Source organism: Podarcis filfolensis, assembly GCF_964270895.1.
Source record: "Podarcis filfolensis genome assembly, chromosome: 10".
Classification (NCBI taxonomy): Eukaryota; Metazoa; Chordata; class Lepidosauria; order Squamata; family Lacertidae; genus Podarcis; species Podarcis filfolensis.
Genome location: NC_139612.1, coordinates 26005765 through 26027862, shown reverse-complemented (window position 1 = coordinate 26027862; position 22098 = coordinate 26005765). Strand labels below are relative to the sequence as shown.

Genomic DNA, 22098 nt, shown 5'->3' with positions numbered 1-22098 from the left:
AATTAGTTTGTTGAGGGAATTGTAGCGATATGGGGGATAAACTACAGTTCCCAGGATTCTTGTGCTTTCAATATATGGTATGTATGCAGTCAGGCATGGGAAGGGAAAATGCAAGCAGAGATAAAAATGCACTCAGGCACCAGCTGTTCTTATAATAATGGAACAGGAACAGTTTGCATAGCCTCTCTAAGCTGGCCCAAGACATTTTGTGGTGTGAAGCAAAGAACAAGTTTCCTGCTCTCCCCAATTCCATGTACAGAAGTCCACTGGGTTGGCTGTTGAATCTTACTTCTACCTTGGCAGCAAGGTATAATTATCCAGTGCAGGGCTAGTTTGAGAGGTGCACAACAGGCCAGTGGCTTACATATAGCTCTAAGGGCAAACAGCTGTGTGTTTGTACGCTGCTCACCATCATCTGCTGCCTGAAGCACATGTCTCATTTCGCCTGGCGGCAGAGCTGTTCGTATAGCCTGATGGAATGGCTGCTGCTAGGTGACAGTCGAGGGAGATCCAAAGGCAGCTGGTCTCTCAACAGAGCTAGTCCTACATCTTTAGAAACAGAAACCGGAGAGCAATACCAGGAAGCGGCCTCCATGGCCTAAGTCTGCAACTTCAGACAGTTATTAATCAGGTACTTTCATTTCATCCAGATGGAGCCTGAAACATGCTGTGTCTGCATGTTTCTTTGCTCTTTGGCAAGAGTTTGGGGTCTCTGAACAGGGATTTTTAATATATTTTTTAACTAAAAAAAACCCCTAACCCCCTTAATTGCTGAAAATATAATATTCCTCAAATGAGAAATAAAAATCTGTTTTTTTGTTAACTACACGAAATGAAGAGCTTTTAACTTGGCAATCAATTGTCTTCATCTAAGAGATATTAATGAGACCCCTTCCCAACATGCTGGGCTTAAAGCAACTGCCTTCTTTTGCTATAGCCCAAATTTTATGTTGCATTTTTTAAAATAAAAAACGACAACAATCAACATTAAATAAATTAGAGGCAGACCAATAAAACCTGCATGGCAGAGAACTACTTAACATATATATGTTCTTGATTAGCCAGCTGGAAGGTAAAACCCCAACAAAAATACAAAGTGTAAGAAAAATATTGGCATGAGGATTCCTGCATGAAAAATGCCTTTTGTCTGTGCAAGGCAGTTGTTTTCCCCATATAAATGTTGACAAGTAAAAACACACCAGTAAAAGTATCTCAGATTGCTAGTTCTTAGTAGAAAAAAAGTTTCTGGTGAATTTTCCAGTACAATCCTATACATGTCTATGCATACGTTAAGTCTCACTGAATGGGCTTACTCCCATGTACATAGGAGAGCAGCAGCTGTGGGAAAAGGCAACTTTCCTGCATCGGATTATTAGGACAGGAATTGAAAATAAACTGCTCCTATCATATTGCCATTACACAAAACTATGGTGCAACTGTACTTGAAATACTATGTGCAGTTCTAATTGAACCACCTAAAAAGTATATTGAAAACACAACCAAAATGATCAAGGGGATGGAGTAAATGAGGAAAGTTTACAGCATTTGGGACTTTTTAGTTTAGAGCAGGGTTTCCCAAACTTGGGTCTACAGCTGTTTTTGGACTACAACGCCCATCATCAATGCTGACCACTGGCCCCGCTAGCTAAGGATGCTAGGAGTTGTAGTCCAACAACAGCTGGAGACCCAAGTTTGGGAAACCCAGGTTTAGAGAAAAGGCAAGGAAGAGGTGACAGGATAGAAGTTTATAAGATTATGCACAGCATGTAGAAAGTGGATCCAACGAAGCTGAATGTTGGAAGATTCAGGACAAATAAAAAAGTACTTATTCACGCAACACATATTTAATATGGAACTCGCTCCAACAGGAGGCAGTGAGGGCCATCAACTTGGATGGCTCTAAAAGAAGATTAGACAAATTGATGGAGGACAAGGCTATCAGTGGCTAGTAGGCACAATGACTAGGTTCTACTTCCACTCACAGAGCCTCTGAGTGCCAGTTGTTGGGAGTTGCAAGTAGGCAAGGTGTGGTTGAGGTGCTTGCATCTGGTTGGCCACTGTGAGAACATAATACTGTACTAGATGGGCCATTGGCCTGATTCAGCAGGCTTGGCTTAGTTTCTTAGTAGGATTCCATCCTAAGTCTAGCAGGTGGTTTAACGTGGCGGCAGGTGGCTAAGCAGGTAAGCTGCACGTTTAATGTGCATTTTTCATTTTCTTTTTCTTTTTTTTAAAAAAAGCATGGACTTAGATGCCTTTGAGTTAAACTCTTGAAATCAGAAAGATGGCTTAGAAGTAAAAGAAGTGCTGCCTCAATATTTTATATTCTTTTTGCTTTGTTTTGTTTTGATCTTAAGACATTAGTAATTCTTTAACAGTAGACCAGAGAACTGACATGTCTTGTGCAGTTTGTTTCAAGGCAATCTTTTCCCAAGCAACTGGTGTCAATTTTTAATGCTGAACACAGCATTTTTAGCATGAAAACCTGTTAAAAGAGAAAAAGACATGACACATTTCATGTTTCCATTGATCTCACAGGGAAAAATAAAAGTGCTTTTTTGCAACCGAAAACCAATTTTCTTCCAGGAAGGGATAGAAGGGGCAAAAAAAATAAAATAATAATAATGTTATTCAACTGGAAAGCATATCACATTATTTCCCCAAACATATCTCAATTACATATTTATGACTATTTTTTATCCACCAACATTGCTGAATGAAGTTTTGCCTGGTGTGATAAAAGTTTGCTACAGTTATTTCCTTCATTTTCTGATTGCTTTGGGCTCATTACTTGTACAGGCTGAATATTAAGTCTGCCAATAATGATAGCAGAATTGCATTATTTTATTATGCTTTAGCACTCCTACCACACGTCTCATTTTTTTCATTAATAAATTAAGGGTTTTAAGACCTAGAAAAACTATATGCACCGTTTCATATACCACACAACAACTGTAGGTTGAGTACTGAGTCCACAATCACCAGAAGTAACAACTGACCCTTTTTCTGATGCAAAACTAACTACTGGGGCTCCTGCCTTAAAATAATCTGCCCAACCCAGCAATATTATAGAAAATCTGCTGAAAAACTGGGAGAGTAAATAAGCATTCATAGGAATGCTCAGAAACTAGTTCACATATTTGACATTTTAAGCAGAGTTCTCAAATATCACGTATGCAAGTGGAATTTAAATTAAAATCAAAGGAGCCCTTGATCATTTTTCTTAAAGATAAGAAATAATTTATTTCTCTTCAGTCTTCACAAATACCACATATCACCTAGCTACACAACCAATGCCATTAACATATCACTGAAGAGTTTCTTACCAACACTTTACTTGGACAAAGACAATTGCGATTTAAAAATTACTGTACAATGTGCTGTTGGATAAAATGCAGTTCTTGAGCTTTATGAGATGTGGCATGTGGTTTAGAAACAGACAGAACATACAATGTTAAAAAATTTAAACTGCCAAAAAGCAAGAGTAAGGTAGAAAGGATTTTGTTTTGGCATTGTAGTTTTAGTAAAGTATTAAAAAAGAAATCTAGAGGAAAAGACCCGGTTTTTAACTTCCAGTACATAAAATTGGATACGAAAGTAATTAGTTCCTCCTTTTTAAGTTTTGCTTTTTCCTTAAAATAGAAATCAATATTATGAATATATTGCAGAGTAAAGAAAGACTGCAAAATTACCAGTTAACGAAAATACTATTGTATGAAAAACCAAATGTAAATTTACCAAGTAATTTGCTTACAAAAAAGATCAAACTATAAACAGTCACAAAATATATAAAAAAATGCCACTTTGAACGAGGCAATTGTACTCTACCGAAACTGGTAGTAGACTTTTTTTTTCCAGAATAGACATATTCATACTGTAGTAACCGATAAAAAAGCATTGTGTACTTTTGTGTCGTCCGGAGATTTAGCACCATGTGTCATAAGTTCCTGGATAGTCATCCAGTTGTCCAAGATCTTCTTGTTCCTCTTTTTCATCATCTTTTTGTGACTGAGTTCAATGATGTTAATTTCCTTTTTGCCCTCACTGCTGCTTTGAGGGCTCTCTTTAAGACACTCTAGTCTGCTACGCATCATGTATTCCCGCCGCCGCCTCTGCTCCTTGGCTCGCACCAGGTGCTGCTTCCGTTCCTCTTTGCTCCAGTAACGACCCATCTTCATTTCGCTCATTGTATCATCATCCGTCGTCATCCCGCTGCGCTCCTCTTTAATCTTTAAGGCACGTTCCTTCAGGATTCTGTCTCTTACAGGTCTTTTGGTGATATACCTCGTCCCGTCGCTCCTTATTTTCACTTTCCACTCCATCTTGGGCTCCGTACACTTCTGCGAATCTTTGCACATGTTCACTAGGCTGAGCTGGCTCTGGGCATATTCCACAGCAGATTTCTGCTGTATCAGCTGCATATAGCTTTGATAATGCTTAGCATGCGCAGGGATATTCCCATACCTGTATGAGGAGCCATGATATGGGGACAAATAAGGAATCTGCTCAGGGCTCTGCCTTTCTTGCTCTGTCGATTTGCTACTTTCTGAAACCGTTTCCTTCTCCTCGACAGAACTGTTTTGTTCAGCAGCTTTGGTTTTGTTTGGCGTTGTCTCCCTGCCACTCTGCCTCGAAGACAACTGGTTAGCCACAATGGTACTCCTGAGGTTTTTCCTATTGGTGATGCTAATCATCCGCTGGAGAGAACTGTCAGGGGATCGCTCCACGTTCAACGGAGTGCTTCTGCAGCTCTCTGCTGTGTTGTAAGCACTGGAACTGTCTTTGTCCGATTTCTCTGGGTGCTCGATGATGTCGTCCAGTTTCCCCCCTGGAAGGTCTATACTGGTGTTATAATTCCTGAACGTACCACCCTGCAGTGCCCAAATGTCTCCGTACTGGTCTTTCACTTTTTGAAGCCGGTGAGCCTGCATGATGCTCTGACACTCGAGCTCAATGTTCCTCAGTTCCTCATTGAGCAGCTGCAGCTCATGCTCCACCCCGTCCTTTTTCCTTCGGTTGCACTCTATGGTACTGCTTGAGTAATACAAGTCATACTCGCCATGCTTTCGGATCTTACACTTGAGTTCCAGCAGCTGGCGAAACCTTTCGCAGTCCTCCTCCTGGTTACCAACAAAATCAGACTCAATGTATTCCCCAGACACTACGCTCTTGTTGCACTGGAGCTCGAGGCTTCCCAGAGTGTCCGGGCTCTGCCTCGGTTCCTGCTGGGTCTCTGGGGTCGGCTTGTTCTGCTCTTCTGGTGCGTTTTCTTGCTCTGAGCTCTCGTCGTTGCGCTGGCTTTCGTCAGTGGGGCCCACTCCACTGTCTTTCTCGTTGTTGTTAGATGATGAGGTAGCAGTATCTGTTGTGCCATCTTCCTCTTCGTGCTTTTTGGGCTAGAAAATCAAAACGGCCCACAATTAATCTTTATCACAGGTATTAAATTAAATATCTTAAATCAAGTTCTCTTCTCTGTAGTCACGCCCTCCCATCAGATGTCAAACAGATAAACAAGTACACAACTTTCTGAAGACATCTGAAGGCAGCCCTGTATAGTGATTTTTTAAAAAAATGTTTTATTGTGTTTTTATAAATGCTAGTGCCCGGGGCAACCCAGTCAGATGGGTGGGGTACAAATGAATACATTTTGTTGTTGTTATTTTATTATTATTAGACTGCTGGCAGACCTGCATACTTGTGGAAATGAACATGCTCCTGTGCAAAAGGGTGGGAGAGAGAGCTTTGAATTTGGAACAGGAACAGCTGCATTCAAACCCTGGCTCAGTTATGGATTTACTGATGTGACCTCAAACAAATCACATTGTCTTAGCCTTTGTTCTTCTTTCTGTATAGCATGTGAATAATAGCAATCTAAGTTAAAGAGTTGCTACAATGACCAAAAAAAACCCCAACTGATTGACATGTACATTTCCATCAACATGTCTTGAATGCAGCCCTTCAAACCACTTCTCCAAGCCACTCCTAAAACCACACTCCCTATTCCCAGGCCAAAGCCCTCTCCAGCCCTGCTCCATGGCCTCCTTTAATGCTGCCAACTTGCTACAAGGCCTAGTCCAAAGTGTTGGTACTAACAAATAAGGCCTATACAGCTCAGGATTAGGTTACTTAACAGGCCACCTTTTTGCTTTATATACCCCAGCATCTGCAATCTGCAGAAGAGCTTCTTCTGCAAGTTCCAAACATCTCAGCAGCCTGCTGTACAACAGTTAACAAGGCCAGTGGGGTATGGGGAAAAAACCCAGCATAGAATATTGTAGGTGGATAGTATTTTCTGTGTTAGTTACTATCAGGGCCTTTTTTCCAACCAGAACTTGCTGGAACTCAGTTCCGGCACCTCTCAGGTGGGTGCCATTGCCATTCTAAGAGAAAGAGGAAGGTGTTCATGATGAGTTCCGGTACCTCTTTTTCTAGAAAAATAGCACTGGTTGCTGTGTTTTATTATAATAACATATATAAACATTTTTTCTACTCTATCAACCCCTCTGGGAACATAAATAACTACAGGGTATACATGTCACCGAGAAGAAAGCTGTGCTAGCAGATATTTGAACTTGGATGTGCATTCAATGCATGCTCATGTTCTGTATATTCCTCTCTCCACTTAGCTTCTGCAAGACTGCATATCCAGCTGCCAAACATTTACATATGCAGTGGTACCTCGGGTTAAGAACTTAATTCGTTCTGGAGGTCCGTTCTTAACCTGAAACTGTTCTTAACCTGAAGCACCACTTTAGCTAATGGGGCCTCCTGCTGCCACCACGCCGCCAACACGCGATTTCTGTTCTCATCCTGAAGCAAAGTTCTTAACCCGAGGTACTATTTCTGGGTTAGCAGAGTCTATAACCTGAAGCGTCTGTAACCTGAGGTACCACTGTACATACATACATACATACATACATACATGTGTGTGTCTGTATTGCACTGGCAGAATAAAAGCCAAGAAAGGTTTGCAATAATGTGTACCAGCCAAACAACATCAACAACAACCCCTAACAGAAACTGACCCTCGTGGATTACCACCGCCTTATCCCTATTGATGAATTTCAAATTATACTAGGAACGCCATCCACAGTGATGGGAATACTATTTGTACCCTGGGTGCTATTATAACAGATATTTGTGTTCATACTGGCTCTGTACCAGTAGAAACTGGCACCATGGTGTGCTCTGCTGAGAAGCACGTCTATTTCAAATGCTAGCTATAATTGTGGCATGCAGTTGGCAGTAATTCTGTATAGCTGACTCGGGTGTCATAGGCTGAGGGCCCAATAAGGTAGTTTGTCTGCCAAATTTGTAGAGGATGTATTTGTCATTGGTGGTTGCCAGTCCAGATAATGTTTTGCGTGCGAGCGCGCACGCACACACACACACACAGTAGGTATCTCTTGGTCTCATTTGCTGCACTCCTAATGATTTTGTAGAAAATTGCTAATAGAGGTTCTCCATTTCGAATATACCAGTAAGGGAATTATATGTGTCACTGTATTTTCCCTCGGAAAACATCTAGTTAAACTCTAGTCTCCCATATAGTTAAAACAAAATGGTCTGCCTCCTTTGGCCATTATGTCAAACATTTTTGTGGATCCCTTTTAACTCACCCTCCATTAACTGCACCTATTTATTTCACCTCTAATGCTAACAGCATTATGTGTCACAGCAGTGAAGAGGGGCATGTTTTCTCCCACTCGGCCCACCACAACTAAACAGTAAAGTCATTTTGTCCCATTTCCCTTACACAATTTTCATCCAAAGTGCGCGTAGTCTATTTACAATAAATCTAAGTGCACACAGCACCAGGCAAATGTGCTTTCTCCTTTAAGAGGTGTAATTACACAATTAAGCATAATGGCTAGTAATAATAAAACACGATGTGGGAAAATATAGGGTACCCATAACAGGAAACAAAACTCTATGAGGCTACACTGTTAGTAATTGCTGTTTTCCCTCTACCTAGACAGACAATGATGGACAAGGCAGGGGAATTAGTGACATACACATAAAGCCTCATTATTACCTTCAAGAGCACAAGCCTACCAGCTAGTCTTTTATGCACAGTTGTTAGAATAAATTGATGCCAATAGGTCACAACAGTTAGAATAAAAGCAATTAAAGTGTGTTGGAGTGTAAACTAAACTAAAAATGAAATCAAAAAGTTGACGGAAGGGTCTACCTGGCCAGTTCTGAGCCACTGCGTTGATGCCTTAGTGTGTCTGTCATTAGGATTCTCAATGAGTGCTTGACAGATACCCATGTGTTTGCTGATATTATAGCTGAGCTATAATTCTAATGTTTTATCCCATGTTGTCCAATTTTCAGCAAGCAAGAGTGTTAAAGTTTCTAAAATGAGAATGGTAGAATCTAAAGTTTGCCTTAAGACATGGCCTTTGGCCTGTTTTCCACTATGAGGAATACTCTATGTGTATGATAAATGGTTCATATATATCTGTAAGTTCTAGGGTTCAGCCTTGATATTAGCCTGTTGGAGACTTGTCCCACACTGACCCATGGTTGCCTATCATACATAAGACTCTCTCCCTTCAGATGTCTCGATTCACAGTTGTTGATTCTATACTGTGACTACATTTTGAAGTCAACAATTAATGAGAAGATCCAGATGAAATCTGCTGTATAGATCCTAGCCCAACCACAGCCATTGCTCAGCTTGAACTTGATACATCAGAGGCAACTTGTTAAATACCTGTCAATCTTTGGGATTAAAAGTAGGTGTGTTCCACATTGCACTGACCCACACTGCTCATTCCCTGTCAGAGACAAACATCGGCAGCCATACCGACATACACAGAAAAAAAGATTCCTCTGTGCTGCTAATTTCATGCCTGGCATCTATCACAATATAGAGCAGGGGTTGGTAACCTGGGCCCCAAAGACCAAACGTGGGCCTTGTCCTAATTTAATGGGGGTGAGGAGACTGGAAACACAGGAGGGTAGGAGAGGAAAAAGGAAAAAAAGGGTCAATGGAAGGTGGTGTGTGTGTCATGGGGGTTGCTCCTCCATGCAAGTGGCCAGCCTTGACCTCTGAAAAGAGTGGGTTCTCCCTTCCCTGGCAGACTGCTGGGCATGATCTGCACAGTTTTGCCCTGCCCATCACTGCTATGCAGTCCCCAACAAATTACCTCTGAGGGAATGCTGCCCTCAGAGGGGGGAAAAGGGGTTATCCCAGCCCTGATTCTGTTTCTTGTGCTGGGCAAGATACAGTTTTCCGGAATTTCCTCACAAACATGCTATGACCAGCAGTTGAGGGAGCTGCCTTTTAAAAAGGCATCATTAACTTCAACTGCATTTTAAAAAACAACAACCCTGTTGCCAAGGGGTGTAAAAAGAACAACAGAGTAAATATGCATTCCAGAGTTAAGGTCTGCCTCTCAACTGGCAAGCATTGGTGTGAATGTGACACAGTAAGATTGAATAACAAGAGCTATGTCTTACAGCGTAACCGGTTGATTCCTTTCTTTGTTCAAAATGAACAATTTCAGCACAGAACATGTCGTATTAATTGTTCTTTATGGGTGCAAATCTCAATGCTTCATGTCACTAATTAACCCACATTATGAAGGTTTGTGGGAGAATGCAGAACTGAAAGAGAAAAAGTGCCTTTGATTAAGCTAATAGGATTTGGGTGAACTGACTCTAATTCAGCAGTATTTATTACCACTGAGAAGACATGAGTTAGTCCCACCACTGCATTTATTAATCTCTATGCAGGATCTTTCAAGAAGATTGAAAGCACTACATTGTCACTAGCCAATCTTCAGCACCGTTTTATTTAGCTTATTTACCCTGTTCTATGGGACACAGGTGGCGCTGTGGGTTAAACCACAGAGCCTAGGGCTTGCTCATCAGAAGGTCGGCGGTTCGAATCCCTGCGACGGGGTGAGCTCCTGTTGTTTGGTCCCAGCTCCTGCCAACCTAGCAGTTCGAAAGCACATCAAAGTGCAAGTAGGTAAATAGGTACCGCTCCGGCGGGAAGGTAAACGATGTTTCCGTGTACTGCTCTGGTTTGCCAGATGCGGCTTAGTCATGCTGGCCACATGAGCCGGAAGCTGTACGCCGGCTCCCTCGGCCAATAAAGCGAGACGAGCGCCGCAACCCCAGAGTCAGTCACGACTGGACCTAATGGTTAGGGGTCCCTTTACCTTTACCCTGTTCTATAGCCTCAATAAGCTCTAAAATGGCTTGCAAAATCTTCTCACAATAAAATCTAATTCAAGTCCAGTATCGGGAACAACAGCAACCCTGTGCTTATATGGAGCCACATTTACTTTTTCATCTTCTGCCCTCACCCTTGGTCTTTCCTTGTTCTCTACTAGGCAAGAGCTCTCATTGAAGACACCAGAGGCAAAGGGATGGGGACAAGAAACCAAACCTCACTCGGCAAGTCTTCCCATGTTGGCACCAGCTCTCACTGAAGACTTCTGAGGCAAAGGAATGGGACCAAACAACTGAAACTTGCTCACCCCCCATGATATCCAGGCCTGTGTGTATGGAAATCAGTGTTGGTTCTGAGCGGGGGGGGGGGGGGGTTTGATGAGGTGGTGGAATATATCAGGGGAGATGTGTGCTTAATGGCTGGAGAGATGGTATGCACAAATGCTGAGTAAAACAGAGAAGAAAAATGTTTGTGAATTGGCAGGGCATTGCTTAGGAGGGGAGTGGGCAAACCAAATTAATCTGGTGGGAAAGTAAAATAATAGGAATGCAAAAATGTATTAAAATCCTGACCTTCCTCCTCCTCACGTTTTGTCTTATACTGCAGATAGACCCCCCCCCTCATTTGTCACTATTTGTGGCATGTTAATGGCAACGCTCTACCGAAGCCTAGAAACAAAATTTCTAAATTTATCATTTGATTCCTTGTTTATTAAAAACGTGAACCTAGTAACATTTCAGACTCTACGTTCTGTGTCAAGCCTACCTGCTCCACTTCATTGCCTGCGTATTGCACTGCTTCATTATGCGGTTCTTCCAACATTTCCAAGTTTAACTCCTCTATGAATTCGTTCCTTTCATCATCCAGCCATCCTTCTTCCAGCTGTAAAGAATATATTAGTACATTACTTTCGGTTAGTGGGGAATGCATGCTAAAATAAGGTAAACCCAAATGGCAATGCCTGACTAGTTCTTTTTTTATCATAATGACTCTCTTTGGAATACTGTGGTCTTGGAGCTCATCTCTCAAAAAGGCAGAGGGGGGAAAAATGATCATTAAAAAAATTGGACTCTTAGGCCTTTTATCCCTTTTTGAAACATATCACCGATTTTCTCTCATAATGAGGAGGCTTGCATGCACAGAACATCATTTCCTTTCAAAATGTGCAGAAGGCATACTGCATAATACCGAAGCTGTCATGTTCTTTACTTCTAAGGGTACCAGCTTAAAAGAATCCAGAGATACTAATATATGGCCATGAGACAATTGGCTTCTTTCTCCCTAACAACCTCCACCCCAGTGTTATGCCTCACAGCCTGAACCTCAACAACATCCTCATTGTGTATTTCAATCACATTTGTCTTATTGATTTCTCAGGTAAACTTCCAGTAGCAGCAGCAGCTACAACCACAACAACTACAACAACAAAAGAGTAATTGATTGACAATGTGCCTTTAAGGCATGTTTTGTTTTCCAGCTGTTCCTTAGGGATGCTTTTTTAAAAAAATAAAGAAAGAAAGAAATCAGGAAGTACTACTTTAAAATATGTTGGTAAACTAACTTGCCTAAAACAGAATGAAGCCAATTCTGGGCAATTTAACCCAGAGCATTTTCTGTGTGCATCTGAGTAAACTTTTCTGTATAGAAAGCTGGGGGGGGGGGAATACATATAGTAGGAAAAATGAATACTAGTGTCAATATTCTTCGTATCAGTTGGATAAGTTGAAAGAGTTTTTGGTAAATAAATCCAGCCATCCTTGCTGGATTCAGAAGTAGGCACCCAGGAGTTAGATTGTCCCTGTTTCAAGTTCAGGGCATGGATATAAGGTAAAGGGTAAAGGGACCCCAGACCATTAGGTCCAGTCATGACCGACTCTGGGGTTGCGGCGCTCATCTCGCTTTACTGCCCAAGGGAGCCAGTGTACAGCTTCCGAGTCATGTGGCCAGCATGACTAAACGGAAATGCCATTTACCTTCCCGCCGGAGCGGTACCTATTTATCTACTTGCACTTTGATGTGCTTTCGAACTGCTAGGTGGGCAGGATCTGGGACCGAACAACAGGAGCTCACCCCATCGTTGGGATTCGAACCACCGACCTTCTGATAAGCAAGTCCTAGGCTCTGTGGTTTAACCCACAGCGCCACCCAAGTCCCTCCAGGGCATAGATATTAGACAAGAATTGTAATGGATATCAGATTAATCATATTTGCTGCTGGTTGCTTCCTATTTGTCAGGAACTACTTTGTTAACAACAGTTTTATTCTACTAGATCGTTAATGTGCCTTAACTTGCTTTTTTATTTTACTGAAAGAAAACCTAAAGCATGAAGAGACATGGGACACATTTCCTGTTTTTTAAATCATTAGTTCAGATGAACATAATCAGAATAGGGCAATTTCCAATCTCTACGTCTAACCCTCTATACCCATAACTTTCATTGTATTGTCACTGAATGGTGAATGATAGCTTGGGAAGAATAATAGGAAACTATGTAGCTGACTTACTCTTGTCTTAGATTAGGCAAGAATATCTTAATGATGATTATATAAAGATGGGTGGGTTTTTTCTTTGCTAAAATACATGTATGAGAACATAAAAATTTACAATACTGCAAAAAAAGAGAATACTCTCAATGATGACCCTCCTTCAAAACATCGATCTAGAACATCATTTCTGTGTCAAAGATTGTAATTATTAATTATCTACAAATCTGAGCTCACAGGCAAATATAGAAGTTCAAAACAGCAATATTTAATAAAGATTATATACATATATTTACAGTGCTTATATTCTGAGGCTAGCTTTTTAACAGCACTATCCTATGAATGTCTACTCAAATGTAAGCTCCACCGAGTTTTGTGGGACTTACCGTACTCCCAGGTATGTGTGCATAGGATTGCAGCCTAAGTCAGTGTTTGACTTCAGACAATGCAAATACTTAGTCACATACTTAATTTAGGTTGTAGTTCTATACACACTTAAGCTACTCTGAGAGTATGGTCCAAGACCACCCAGAGAACTTCATGGCTGAACTGGGATTTAAACATGGGTCTCCCCAGCCCTAGTCCAATACTCTAACCATTACACCACATCAAAAGTGCTTCTAGATCCATTCCTGGCAGAATTAGCATAGTTGAAACAGTAACTGTAACAGGATGTGCAGTCCCATTGCGGGAATTTAGAGCTACTTTTGTTATTTTGTATCAACCACAATCACGATGGCCATGCGAATTTTGCTAGCAATAAGCATGGGATGAAATGGGTGATTTGTACTTGACTGTAAATTGTATCCATAAAACACTATGTCTGGATGTGCCATTGCTGTACAGTGGTACCGCGGGTTAAGAACTTAATTCGTTCTGGAGGTCCGTTCTTGACCTGAGGTACCTACCACTTTAGCTAATGGGGCCTCACGCTGCCGCCGCCGCACGATTTCTGTTCTCATCCTGAAGCAAAGTTCTTAACCCGAGGTACTATTTCTGGGCTAGCAGAGTCTGTAACCTGAAGCATCTGTAACCTGAAGCGTCTGTAACCACTGTACTTTCTCGGTCACTTCTGTGCCTTGATAATTTCTGTGCCTAACCAAGAAGCTTGGAAACCAGTGCCTTCCAGATATGCTTTGCAAATTAGGATAACATCTTTTCTTTTCCCTTGACCGTTTTATCCACACAAGAGAGGCAAGAAGAGACTAATGCTAGGCCCCAGGTAGTCATTCTTTGTTGTACAACTGAATCCCGAAAGACAGATGCATCACTGATATAAAACCCCTTAAGAGCCTATAAGCAGAATGTTTCAGCAAGCCATTTATAGTTTCAGAAAGTTATCTAAGCCTACAAGAGCCACAGCCAAGCTACATAAACCTGAGGTGAATTGCTTTCCTCTGCCATACTATACAGCTGCTTTTATCAGCACCATTTAGAATGTATAAGACTATAAAGGAAATATATGCTTCGAACTGTGATCCTCTATAACTACACTAGTCAAAGGAAGGCTTTCAGGTGACATTGAATTACATTTATTCAATGTAATTTATAGAGATTGTGCAGTTACCAGCGCTGAAAAATATCAGATCAATAACACAAGAAACAAGTGGCAATATAACCAACTTTGCCTGAACCAAAGACAGATGGATACAATAGGGGCAACAGAACGTCCTTTTTGCTTTGTAGCAGGATATAAAAGGAAGTACAACTAGGTGTTTTTCTTCCACTATTCTCCCTCCTCCTTTTAGGAATCTGCATACTAACTCTGCCTTCCAAAATATGGAAACATTTTCACAAAGCAGCAGTACCGTTTTCAGTCAATGAATGATGGTTATTCATATTTGCCACAGACCTTCAAAAATACGATTCATTCTAAACTGTGTATGAACATGATATTGTAATTTCATGTACAGTTTAATACTTGGTTTGCTGTGCGGTGAAACTTCCTTGTACTTATAAATATTCTGGAAATATGACATATGGAAATCAGAAAAGCAGCCCATATTGGAATTTCAGACCAACTTCTATCATATGAGAAATCAACATGCATTTTCTGCTACATATGGGCAATTTCAATATTTCTTTGTGTTTGGTTGTGTATTCTACTAGACAATCAGCTGCATTCTTATAGGTATGTATGATTTTAAAGACTCATTCAGCTAGTACAGTGGTATTCAAGCTCCCTTTAACTTTGCATCTGCAGCTACAAAACAGTAAAGACCATCTATTCTCATTTTCTCCATTCTGACAGGAACTTCTGCGTTGTCATTTCCCCGCCAGCTGTTCATTATCTGCGGATGGCAGTGAATGTATGTGCCCTGCGAACCACCCTCATTCTCAATGCATCTATTTACTCTAACCTGCATCTCTGGTCTTGCTACCAGCAGCACAATTTTCTTGCATTCGTCGCTGGAGAGCAATGCCACTGCCTCCTCCCGGTTCTGGACATCTTGGCCATTTATCTATAAAACAAATGAAAGTGGCACATTAGTTTCCATTTCCACAGTGCAACACACAATACAGAGCAAATATCAGCTCATTTGTGGCAAATGTATGGACAATGAAGCTCACACAATGGGCTCATCTTCAGCCCCCTCAGTGGTAAGTGCCTTCACTCAATTATGCGCTTACTGTAAGAGCCATATCGATCGGTGAAGGATGGCGGACATCAGAGGAAGCAGTTATGTTCATAAATGTCCAACCTGCGCCCTGGCAACATACATCTAGCAACACAATTAACCAGCCCTTGACAGGTGACGTTCATCTTTCTCTGTTCAGAGTAATGGAAGTGTCAGTCTGAGATAATAGTGCTGGTGGAAGCAAGACTGGTAATACTACAGCTGAAATCAGTCATACTGGAAGCTTAGAGAGAGCCAATTAGAGGTCTACAGCATTATCTCTCACCAGGCAATACTTACAGTCCACTGCTGATTGCTGCTTCATTTAATCATTTGATATTTGTGTGTGCGCACGAACACACATGGACGGACACACACACACACTGGGTGCCAAAATTCATACTAGAGGCTGCAAATCCCATACACCTTTACTCGGGAGAAAACCCCGTTGAACACATTGGGACTTCTGAGCAATCATGTATGCTGTGCACACTTAAAAGTGAATCTACAGTTGTTGCTTTTTAACTTTCCAAGCACAACTTTGTGTTAATGCCAAACAGTAGCCAGTGTTAACTATTTCTTAATGGGTTTGGCAGCAAATCCAGGGACCAGATGAACAACATACAAAATTGCTCATCTTTGAAATTCAAACCATTCTTCTTATGTGAGCATTAGCAGAGAAGATTGCAGTATCTTTATGCAGTACAGCCAACCTTTCCCCATATCTTATCTTTCCATTTGATTTTTTCACGAGCCTTTTTCAAGGTGTCTTCCCTCACATGATTACCATCATGTGATGGGGGCGGGTGGGCATAGTCCCCCTCCACTGCACCACTACTGCCATTCCCACAGTCGTCCAATGCGCAGAGGCAACAGTGACACACACATAAAAGAGTAGAACTAGGGAACATGGCACTTTGCTTCCAGATGTGCAGTGGTGATTATGGAGGGGGGGGGAGAATGTCTGAACAGAGTTACAGTCACAGCGGGGAGGGGAAAAATGCATGAAACATTTACGACATCTGAAACTGAAATTTGCAAGTTTAATTTTGGATTAATTGGGAGCTGCCAATGTAGGGCTCTCCAGTTGTTCTTGGGCTGCAACCCCCATCTTCCCTGACCACTGGACAAATTGACTGGGGCTGACAGAAGTTGGAATCCAACAACATATGGAAGGCAACATGTCAACTGCCCCTGACCTGCATTGAAGCATCAAACATAAAGTGGCTGATTGTAAGAATAATTTTGGCCAAAATATATCTCTCATCTCAAACCTCCAGGTGTCTGTATATGAAGTCACCTGTGTACATGAACTCTCAAGTCAGCATTACAATCTTCTGTTCAGTTCAGAGAAACTGAAGAACAAATCAGCAGCATATGAAATTAAAAAGCTAATTGTCTTTTAATAACTCATAATTTTCTTGTATGAATGCTTTAAAATATATCGTATTTTTCCATTTATAAGACGCCCCCTATTTCTGAGGACTCGAAATTAAGAAAACACCCCTCAGCACTACCCGTATATAAGACGAGCCCCAATTTTAAACCTAATTTTTGGGCAAAAAAACATAGTCTTATACACGGAAAAATATGGAAAAATATATTTACTGCAACTTCCTTAAATGTGTATGGATTCAAAGGAGTTAACATATCTCAAAAGGGACCTCAACATTTTCACTTTATAGTTGCAACCAAAATCTATGAAAAATGTTTTAGAAACAGTTTTAAATTTTGTTTTATATCTATTGCATATTGGCTAGGGAATATTTTAATATGGTGATTAATAAATGGAATGCATAAATGAGCGAGTGAATGAATGAAAAGGGATCTCCCCCCCACCTGCTGACTAGCCATGGAGGAGAGGGGCTCTTCTATGCTTTCATTTTTTCTCTCCCATGGATTAGCTATGACTTGCTTGCCATACTTCCTGAATTCCAGTATAACCATGAAAATGTTTAAAATCATTTACAGGATTGTAAAATGTGATGCTTGCTGCAGCTTTCAGTTATCTCGGTTCATTTGCCTCTTTTCTCCCTCCCCTGTTGCCAATGCCTGCATTCAGAAAATACTGCAAAAATGGAATCTTGATGCAATTGTGCATAAGACTGCATGAGTAAGACTATCTTGGTGTGGCATTTCATCAACAAACAGAAATGCACATGGTGCATTTTGGAGGAACGCTGCACAAGAAGCCCCTAGGCAGATAGCACACTCTAACAATGACATTAAGTTTGCTTTCTTGCAGAGTTTTTCTACTGTGAACGTATCAGCAACAAAAGATGAGCAAGAGGACACAAATGAACTGGAGGAGGAAGGCCTGGCTCCAGATTCTGTTTTGTGGGGAAGGAAGGGAAAGGCATCGTGGGCAGTTTGCCACCAGTGGGCCACTGTAAGTGCCAACCATTCTCCGCTACAGTTCCTTGGTCCCTTTTCTGTTTTATCTTGCAGCCTTGCCCATCCCTCAAAGCAGTGATGGCGCTGTAATGGGCCATGAATTGAGCAGCTTCACTCGGCTCCTGGCCAGAGCTAGGAAATTCTGTAAGTGAGCATGCAGGAGAGTAGCAGGGCAGCAGTTTCAGGCATCATCAAAGGACTCCAATGGAAGTGGGCCCTACCGACACTGTGCCTGGGAGGAACTGAAACCCCCACATGCACTGCATAATTAAAACGTTGGAAAACAAAAATGGAACAATGGCAAATCCCAAGTATGTAAGTCCTCCTTTGACACAAGGCCACATAATTTGGAACTCCGGTATCCAAAGAGAAATTCAGATGGCAGATGTAGGTGGCTGCCTTCTACTGCGGCAGACTTTGTGTCACTATTGTGAGCTCAATATTGTCTGCACTGACTGTCAGTAGCTCTCCAGGGGGTCAGACAGGGTTCTCTCCAAGCCGTCCATGAAGATGCCAAGGATGGAACATGGGACGTTCTGCATGCAAAGCAGATGCTCTACTAGTGAATAGCCATTCCTCGAGGACATTTTGGAAGTGCCCATGACTCCAGTGGGTTGTGTACTACAGCCATAATCCTGTGAAACAACTACGTAAAAATCCAACAACTATATATTTCATCATGTTGGAATGGCTGCATAAGTGAGTAGTAATGGCAGTTTACAGTGGTACCTCAGGTTAGATACGCTTCAGGTTACTGACTCCGCTAACCCAGGAATAGTTCCTCGGGTTAAGAACTTTGCTTCAGGATGAGAACAGAAATCGGGCTCCGGTGGCACGGCGGCAGCAGGAGGCCCCATTAGCTAAAGTGGTGCTTCAGGTTAAGAACAGTTTCAGGTTAAAAACGGACCTCTGGAACGAATTAAGTACATAACCAGAGGTACCACTGTATTTGGAAAATTAGACGAACACAAGGAAGCAGTTCAGCATCCTGAGAATTTGGCCTGCAGAATCCTGTCTTTTAAAAGAATTCTTTTCACATAAACCTTGTATAATAAAATTGTCAGATCCCCTTGCTCTGAGTTATCTCATCCATAAGAATGGGTACTGAGCCAGCACATTGTCCAATATGAAAGGAGCCTCCTAACCACAACTCATTTTCTGTTAAACTTAATGACCAGACTCCAACTCATATATCACATTGCCACACACATAGAAGCATAGAACCAGAGAACTGTAGAGTTGGAAGATATCTCCAAGGGTCATCTAGTCCACCCCCTGCAATGCAGGAATCTCAACTAAAGCATCCGTGACAGATGGTCATCCAACCTCTGCTTAAAAACCTCCAAGGAAGGAGAGTCCACTACCTTCCCAGGGAATCTGTTCCACTGTCAAACAACCCTTACCGTCATAAAGTTCATCTTAATAATAATAATAATAATAATAATAATAATAATAATTTATTTATACCCCGCCCATCTGGCTGGGTTTCCCCAGTCACTCTGGGTGGCTTCCAACAAAACACTAAAGTTCAATCACCTATTAAACATGTTTAGTCAGAATATCATTTCCTGCAACTTGAACCCATTGGTTCAGGTCCTACTCTCCAGAGAAGAAAACAAGCTTGTTCCATCTTCCATGTGACAGCCCTTTAGATATTTGAAGATGACTGTCATATCTCCTCTCATTCTCCTCTTTTCCAGGCTAAACATACCCAGTTCTCTCAACCGTTCCTCATAAGGCTTGCTTTCCAGACCCTTTATCATCATGGTTGCCTTCCTCTGTACATGTTCCAGCCTGTCAGTATCATCCTTAAATTGTAGTACTCTAGGTGTGGTCTGACCAAGGCAGAATAGAGTAGTACTGTTACTTCGCTTGATTGGGACACTATGCTGTCTTAAATCCCAATTCTATCTTCTGCAGCATTAGCTATCCCTCCTAGTCTGGTGTCATCTGCAATTTTATATCATGAGTATCACAAATATTGGACATAATTCTGATGGATTAGTTAACAACATTGCAAACACTGAACTGAAATAAGAAACGATGTTTTATACAACTTGGTCCAATTTTATTGAGTATGTGCAATCTATTGAACATGGTTTCTGTGTCTATCAGCTTCTCATGGGGCACTGTGGAGAATTCTTAGAACTGCTAGCATATTGGCAAAGCTAAGTAGGGTCCGCTATGATTTAAATTTGCACATATTTTTGTATACCACTTAGCAAGTTTTTCAAATATTAAGCAGTTCAGAAATGGTTTAAAATATAAATAAGTAATATTTTCTTGAACCAGAACAACCTGCCTTTGACTGGAGCAGAACTGGGCTACCTAAGCATCAGTTTTTTGCTTTTATCACAGTGTACACAGAACTAAAAATGCCCATAACATCAAATTTTGTTCTTTTTTTATCATTTTCAAAAAACGGTTCAGTGTTCAGATCTGTTACATGGCCCATTACTTTTTAGTCCCTCTCTGCAAATTCATATCAGTCCAACATCTAGTCAAAGTAAGGTAATGCAATATGAGTATTCCCTCCCTTCCCCCCATCGTATGATGTGTGCACTGCAAAAAAAGAAAATAAAAAATCATATCCCCCACTATACAAAGAAATAAAATAATATATCCTTGCAGAAGCCCTCACACTGAAACACGACTTATTATATGCCTGCAAAGCAAGGACCGTTTTAGCCAGGCAGCTTGTAGATCCTATTGTGTTCCAGAGATTTGTTTGATTCTCAGAACTGATAGCAGAGTAAGAAATAAAGCTATGTTTCCCAGCAAAGATGTTTCCTGGGGAAATGAAAGACCTGGTGGGACAGAATCAGATTGATCTTGTAACATCCAGCAGGCTCTCAGGAAGGCTGAATTAATGCCTAGCAGTTGCAGGGTTGTTTGTACAGAAGCAACTTGCTACCATCAACAAGTATCACCAGACAACAAAAGGAAAACTGCACAAATTGCATAAAAGGGATAATTGGTTCGTGCACGTGTGAGCTTGCTTCAATCCCCATGCTGGGGAAGCAGCGGCCATGGACAGGAATGGAAAGTGTTAGGTTACTAGGGAAGGGATGCTTGCTTTCATATTTTTGAAAACAGATGCTGCCACTAACATGTATTACAGGTCCCACCCCTGTCTACTTTCCATCTTCTAATGTTGTTATGCATTGGCTGAACACAGCAATGCCATGCTGGGCATTTTCTTCAGAATTTCCACTGGACTTGAAAAAGGTTTGCTGGGAAGAAATGAGGTCTTAAGTTTCTGTTTTGTGGAGTATGGCAGGAGCTCTTCCAGGCTTTTCCTGCGCCTCCATAGTGTCTATTAAAAAATGTATTTTTTACTCAGAAAGCCCTGGCAACATGAGTCCACGGTGCCCGGCTCTTCCTTCCTTCTCCTCCCTCCTCTGAAGCACTTCTTTCCCTTGTACGCTCCCTTCTCTGAGCATCCATTAGCCCCAGACCCAGTGCTGTGGCTTCCTCAGTCAGCCATCATGTGCCGATGTCACCACCAGGAGATGGCAGCTAAAAATGAATAGAATGGCTTCCACTGCCATTCTATTTATATTGTTATACTTTTTTTGGGGGGGGGAGTAAACCCTCCTAAACTCAAGAAATTAATGAATGCCAGAATCTAGCTAATATTAGGGATATGAATAGGAAAAAACATGTTGCAGAAGTGCGCCAGCCAGGCAAGCAATCTCTGGGGCTGGCTTCTGCAAACCTGCCTGACCAGGGTAAAGGTAAAGGGACCCCTGACCATTAGGTCCAGTCGTGGCCGCCTCTGGGGTTGTGGTGCTCATCTCGCTTTATTGGCTGAAGGAGCCAGCGTACAGCTTCCGGGTCATGTGGCCAGCATGACTAAGCCGCTTCTGGTGAACCAGAGCAGTGCACGGAAATGCCATTTACCTTCCCGCCGGAGCGGTACCTATTTATCTACTTGCACTTTGACATGCTTTTGAACTGCTAGGTTGGCAGGAGCAGGGACCGAGCAATGGGAGCTCACCCCGTCGCAGGGATTCGAACCGCCGACCTTCTGATCAGGGTAGTTGAGCAAAGCCATTAAGAGTCAAAGGTGCTGATTGCTGGTCATTATCACATCATAGGAAGGGTCTCAGGTCTGTGAAAAACAGGGGTTGCCAAGGTGACAGGGAGGGGTGTGAGGTGACAGGGTAAAGTGTCATTTTACAGAAGGCCTGGATTTTTGGTGAGAGGTGTGCTGGGAAGAAGGAGGAGGACAAAGTCTAGTCCTCCAGGAGCTCCTGGGCAAGCCAGAACTCCATGTGTGGACTGGAGGTTAGAACCATATTGGAGGAGGAGACTGTACCACGAGACCCAGAGCCATGACTGACTGATGAGAGGGGCAATGAGAGACACTATTGGGGTATAATGTTCTGTACCCCCTCCATTGCAGACTTC

At 41.9% G+C, this 22098-nt stretch overlaps 3 protein-coding genes across 6 annotated transcripts in view; 2 read left to right on the top strand and 1 right to left on the bottom strand.

Annotated features, from left to right (window-relative positions):
- Positions 1-10917, top strand: part of LOC310743980 (uncharacterized protein) — a 107156-nt gene extending 96239 nt beyond the window's left edge. For both annotated transcript variants that reach the window (XR_014539294.1, XM_083574772.1), the window contains one exon: positions 10350-10917. Coding sequence is in view for 1 of the 2 variants with exons in the window: in XM_083574772.1 (XP_083430898.1) it covers positions 10350-10458 (109 nt within the window). In the remaining variant the exon portion in view is untranslated. The remainder of the gene's footprint in view (positions 1-10349) is intronic.
- Positions 1-22098, top strand: part of LOC310743925 (uncharacterized protein) — a 797205-nt gene that overhangs the window by 147175 nt on the left and 627932 nt on the right. The gene's annotated exons all lie outside the window — the stretch shown is intronic.
- The window catches only part of PDZRN4 (PDZ domain containing ring finger 4), a 220950-nt gene continuing 202066 nt past the window's right edge, over positions 3215-22098 (bottom strand). For both annotated transcript variants that reach the window (XM_083574417.1, XM_083574418.1), the window contains 3 exons: positions 15034-15135; positions 10955-11071; positions 3215-5396 (listed from right to left, as the gene is read on the bottom strand). In XM_083574417.1, coding sequence (XP_083430543.1) covers positions 3870-5396; positions 10955-11071; positions 15034-15135 — 1746 coding nt within the window. In that variant the 3' untranslated portion in view covers positions 3215-3869. The remainder of the gene's footprint in view (positions 5397-10954; positions 11072-15033; positions 15136-22098) is intronic.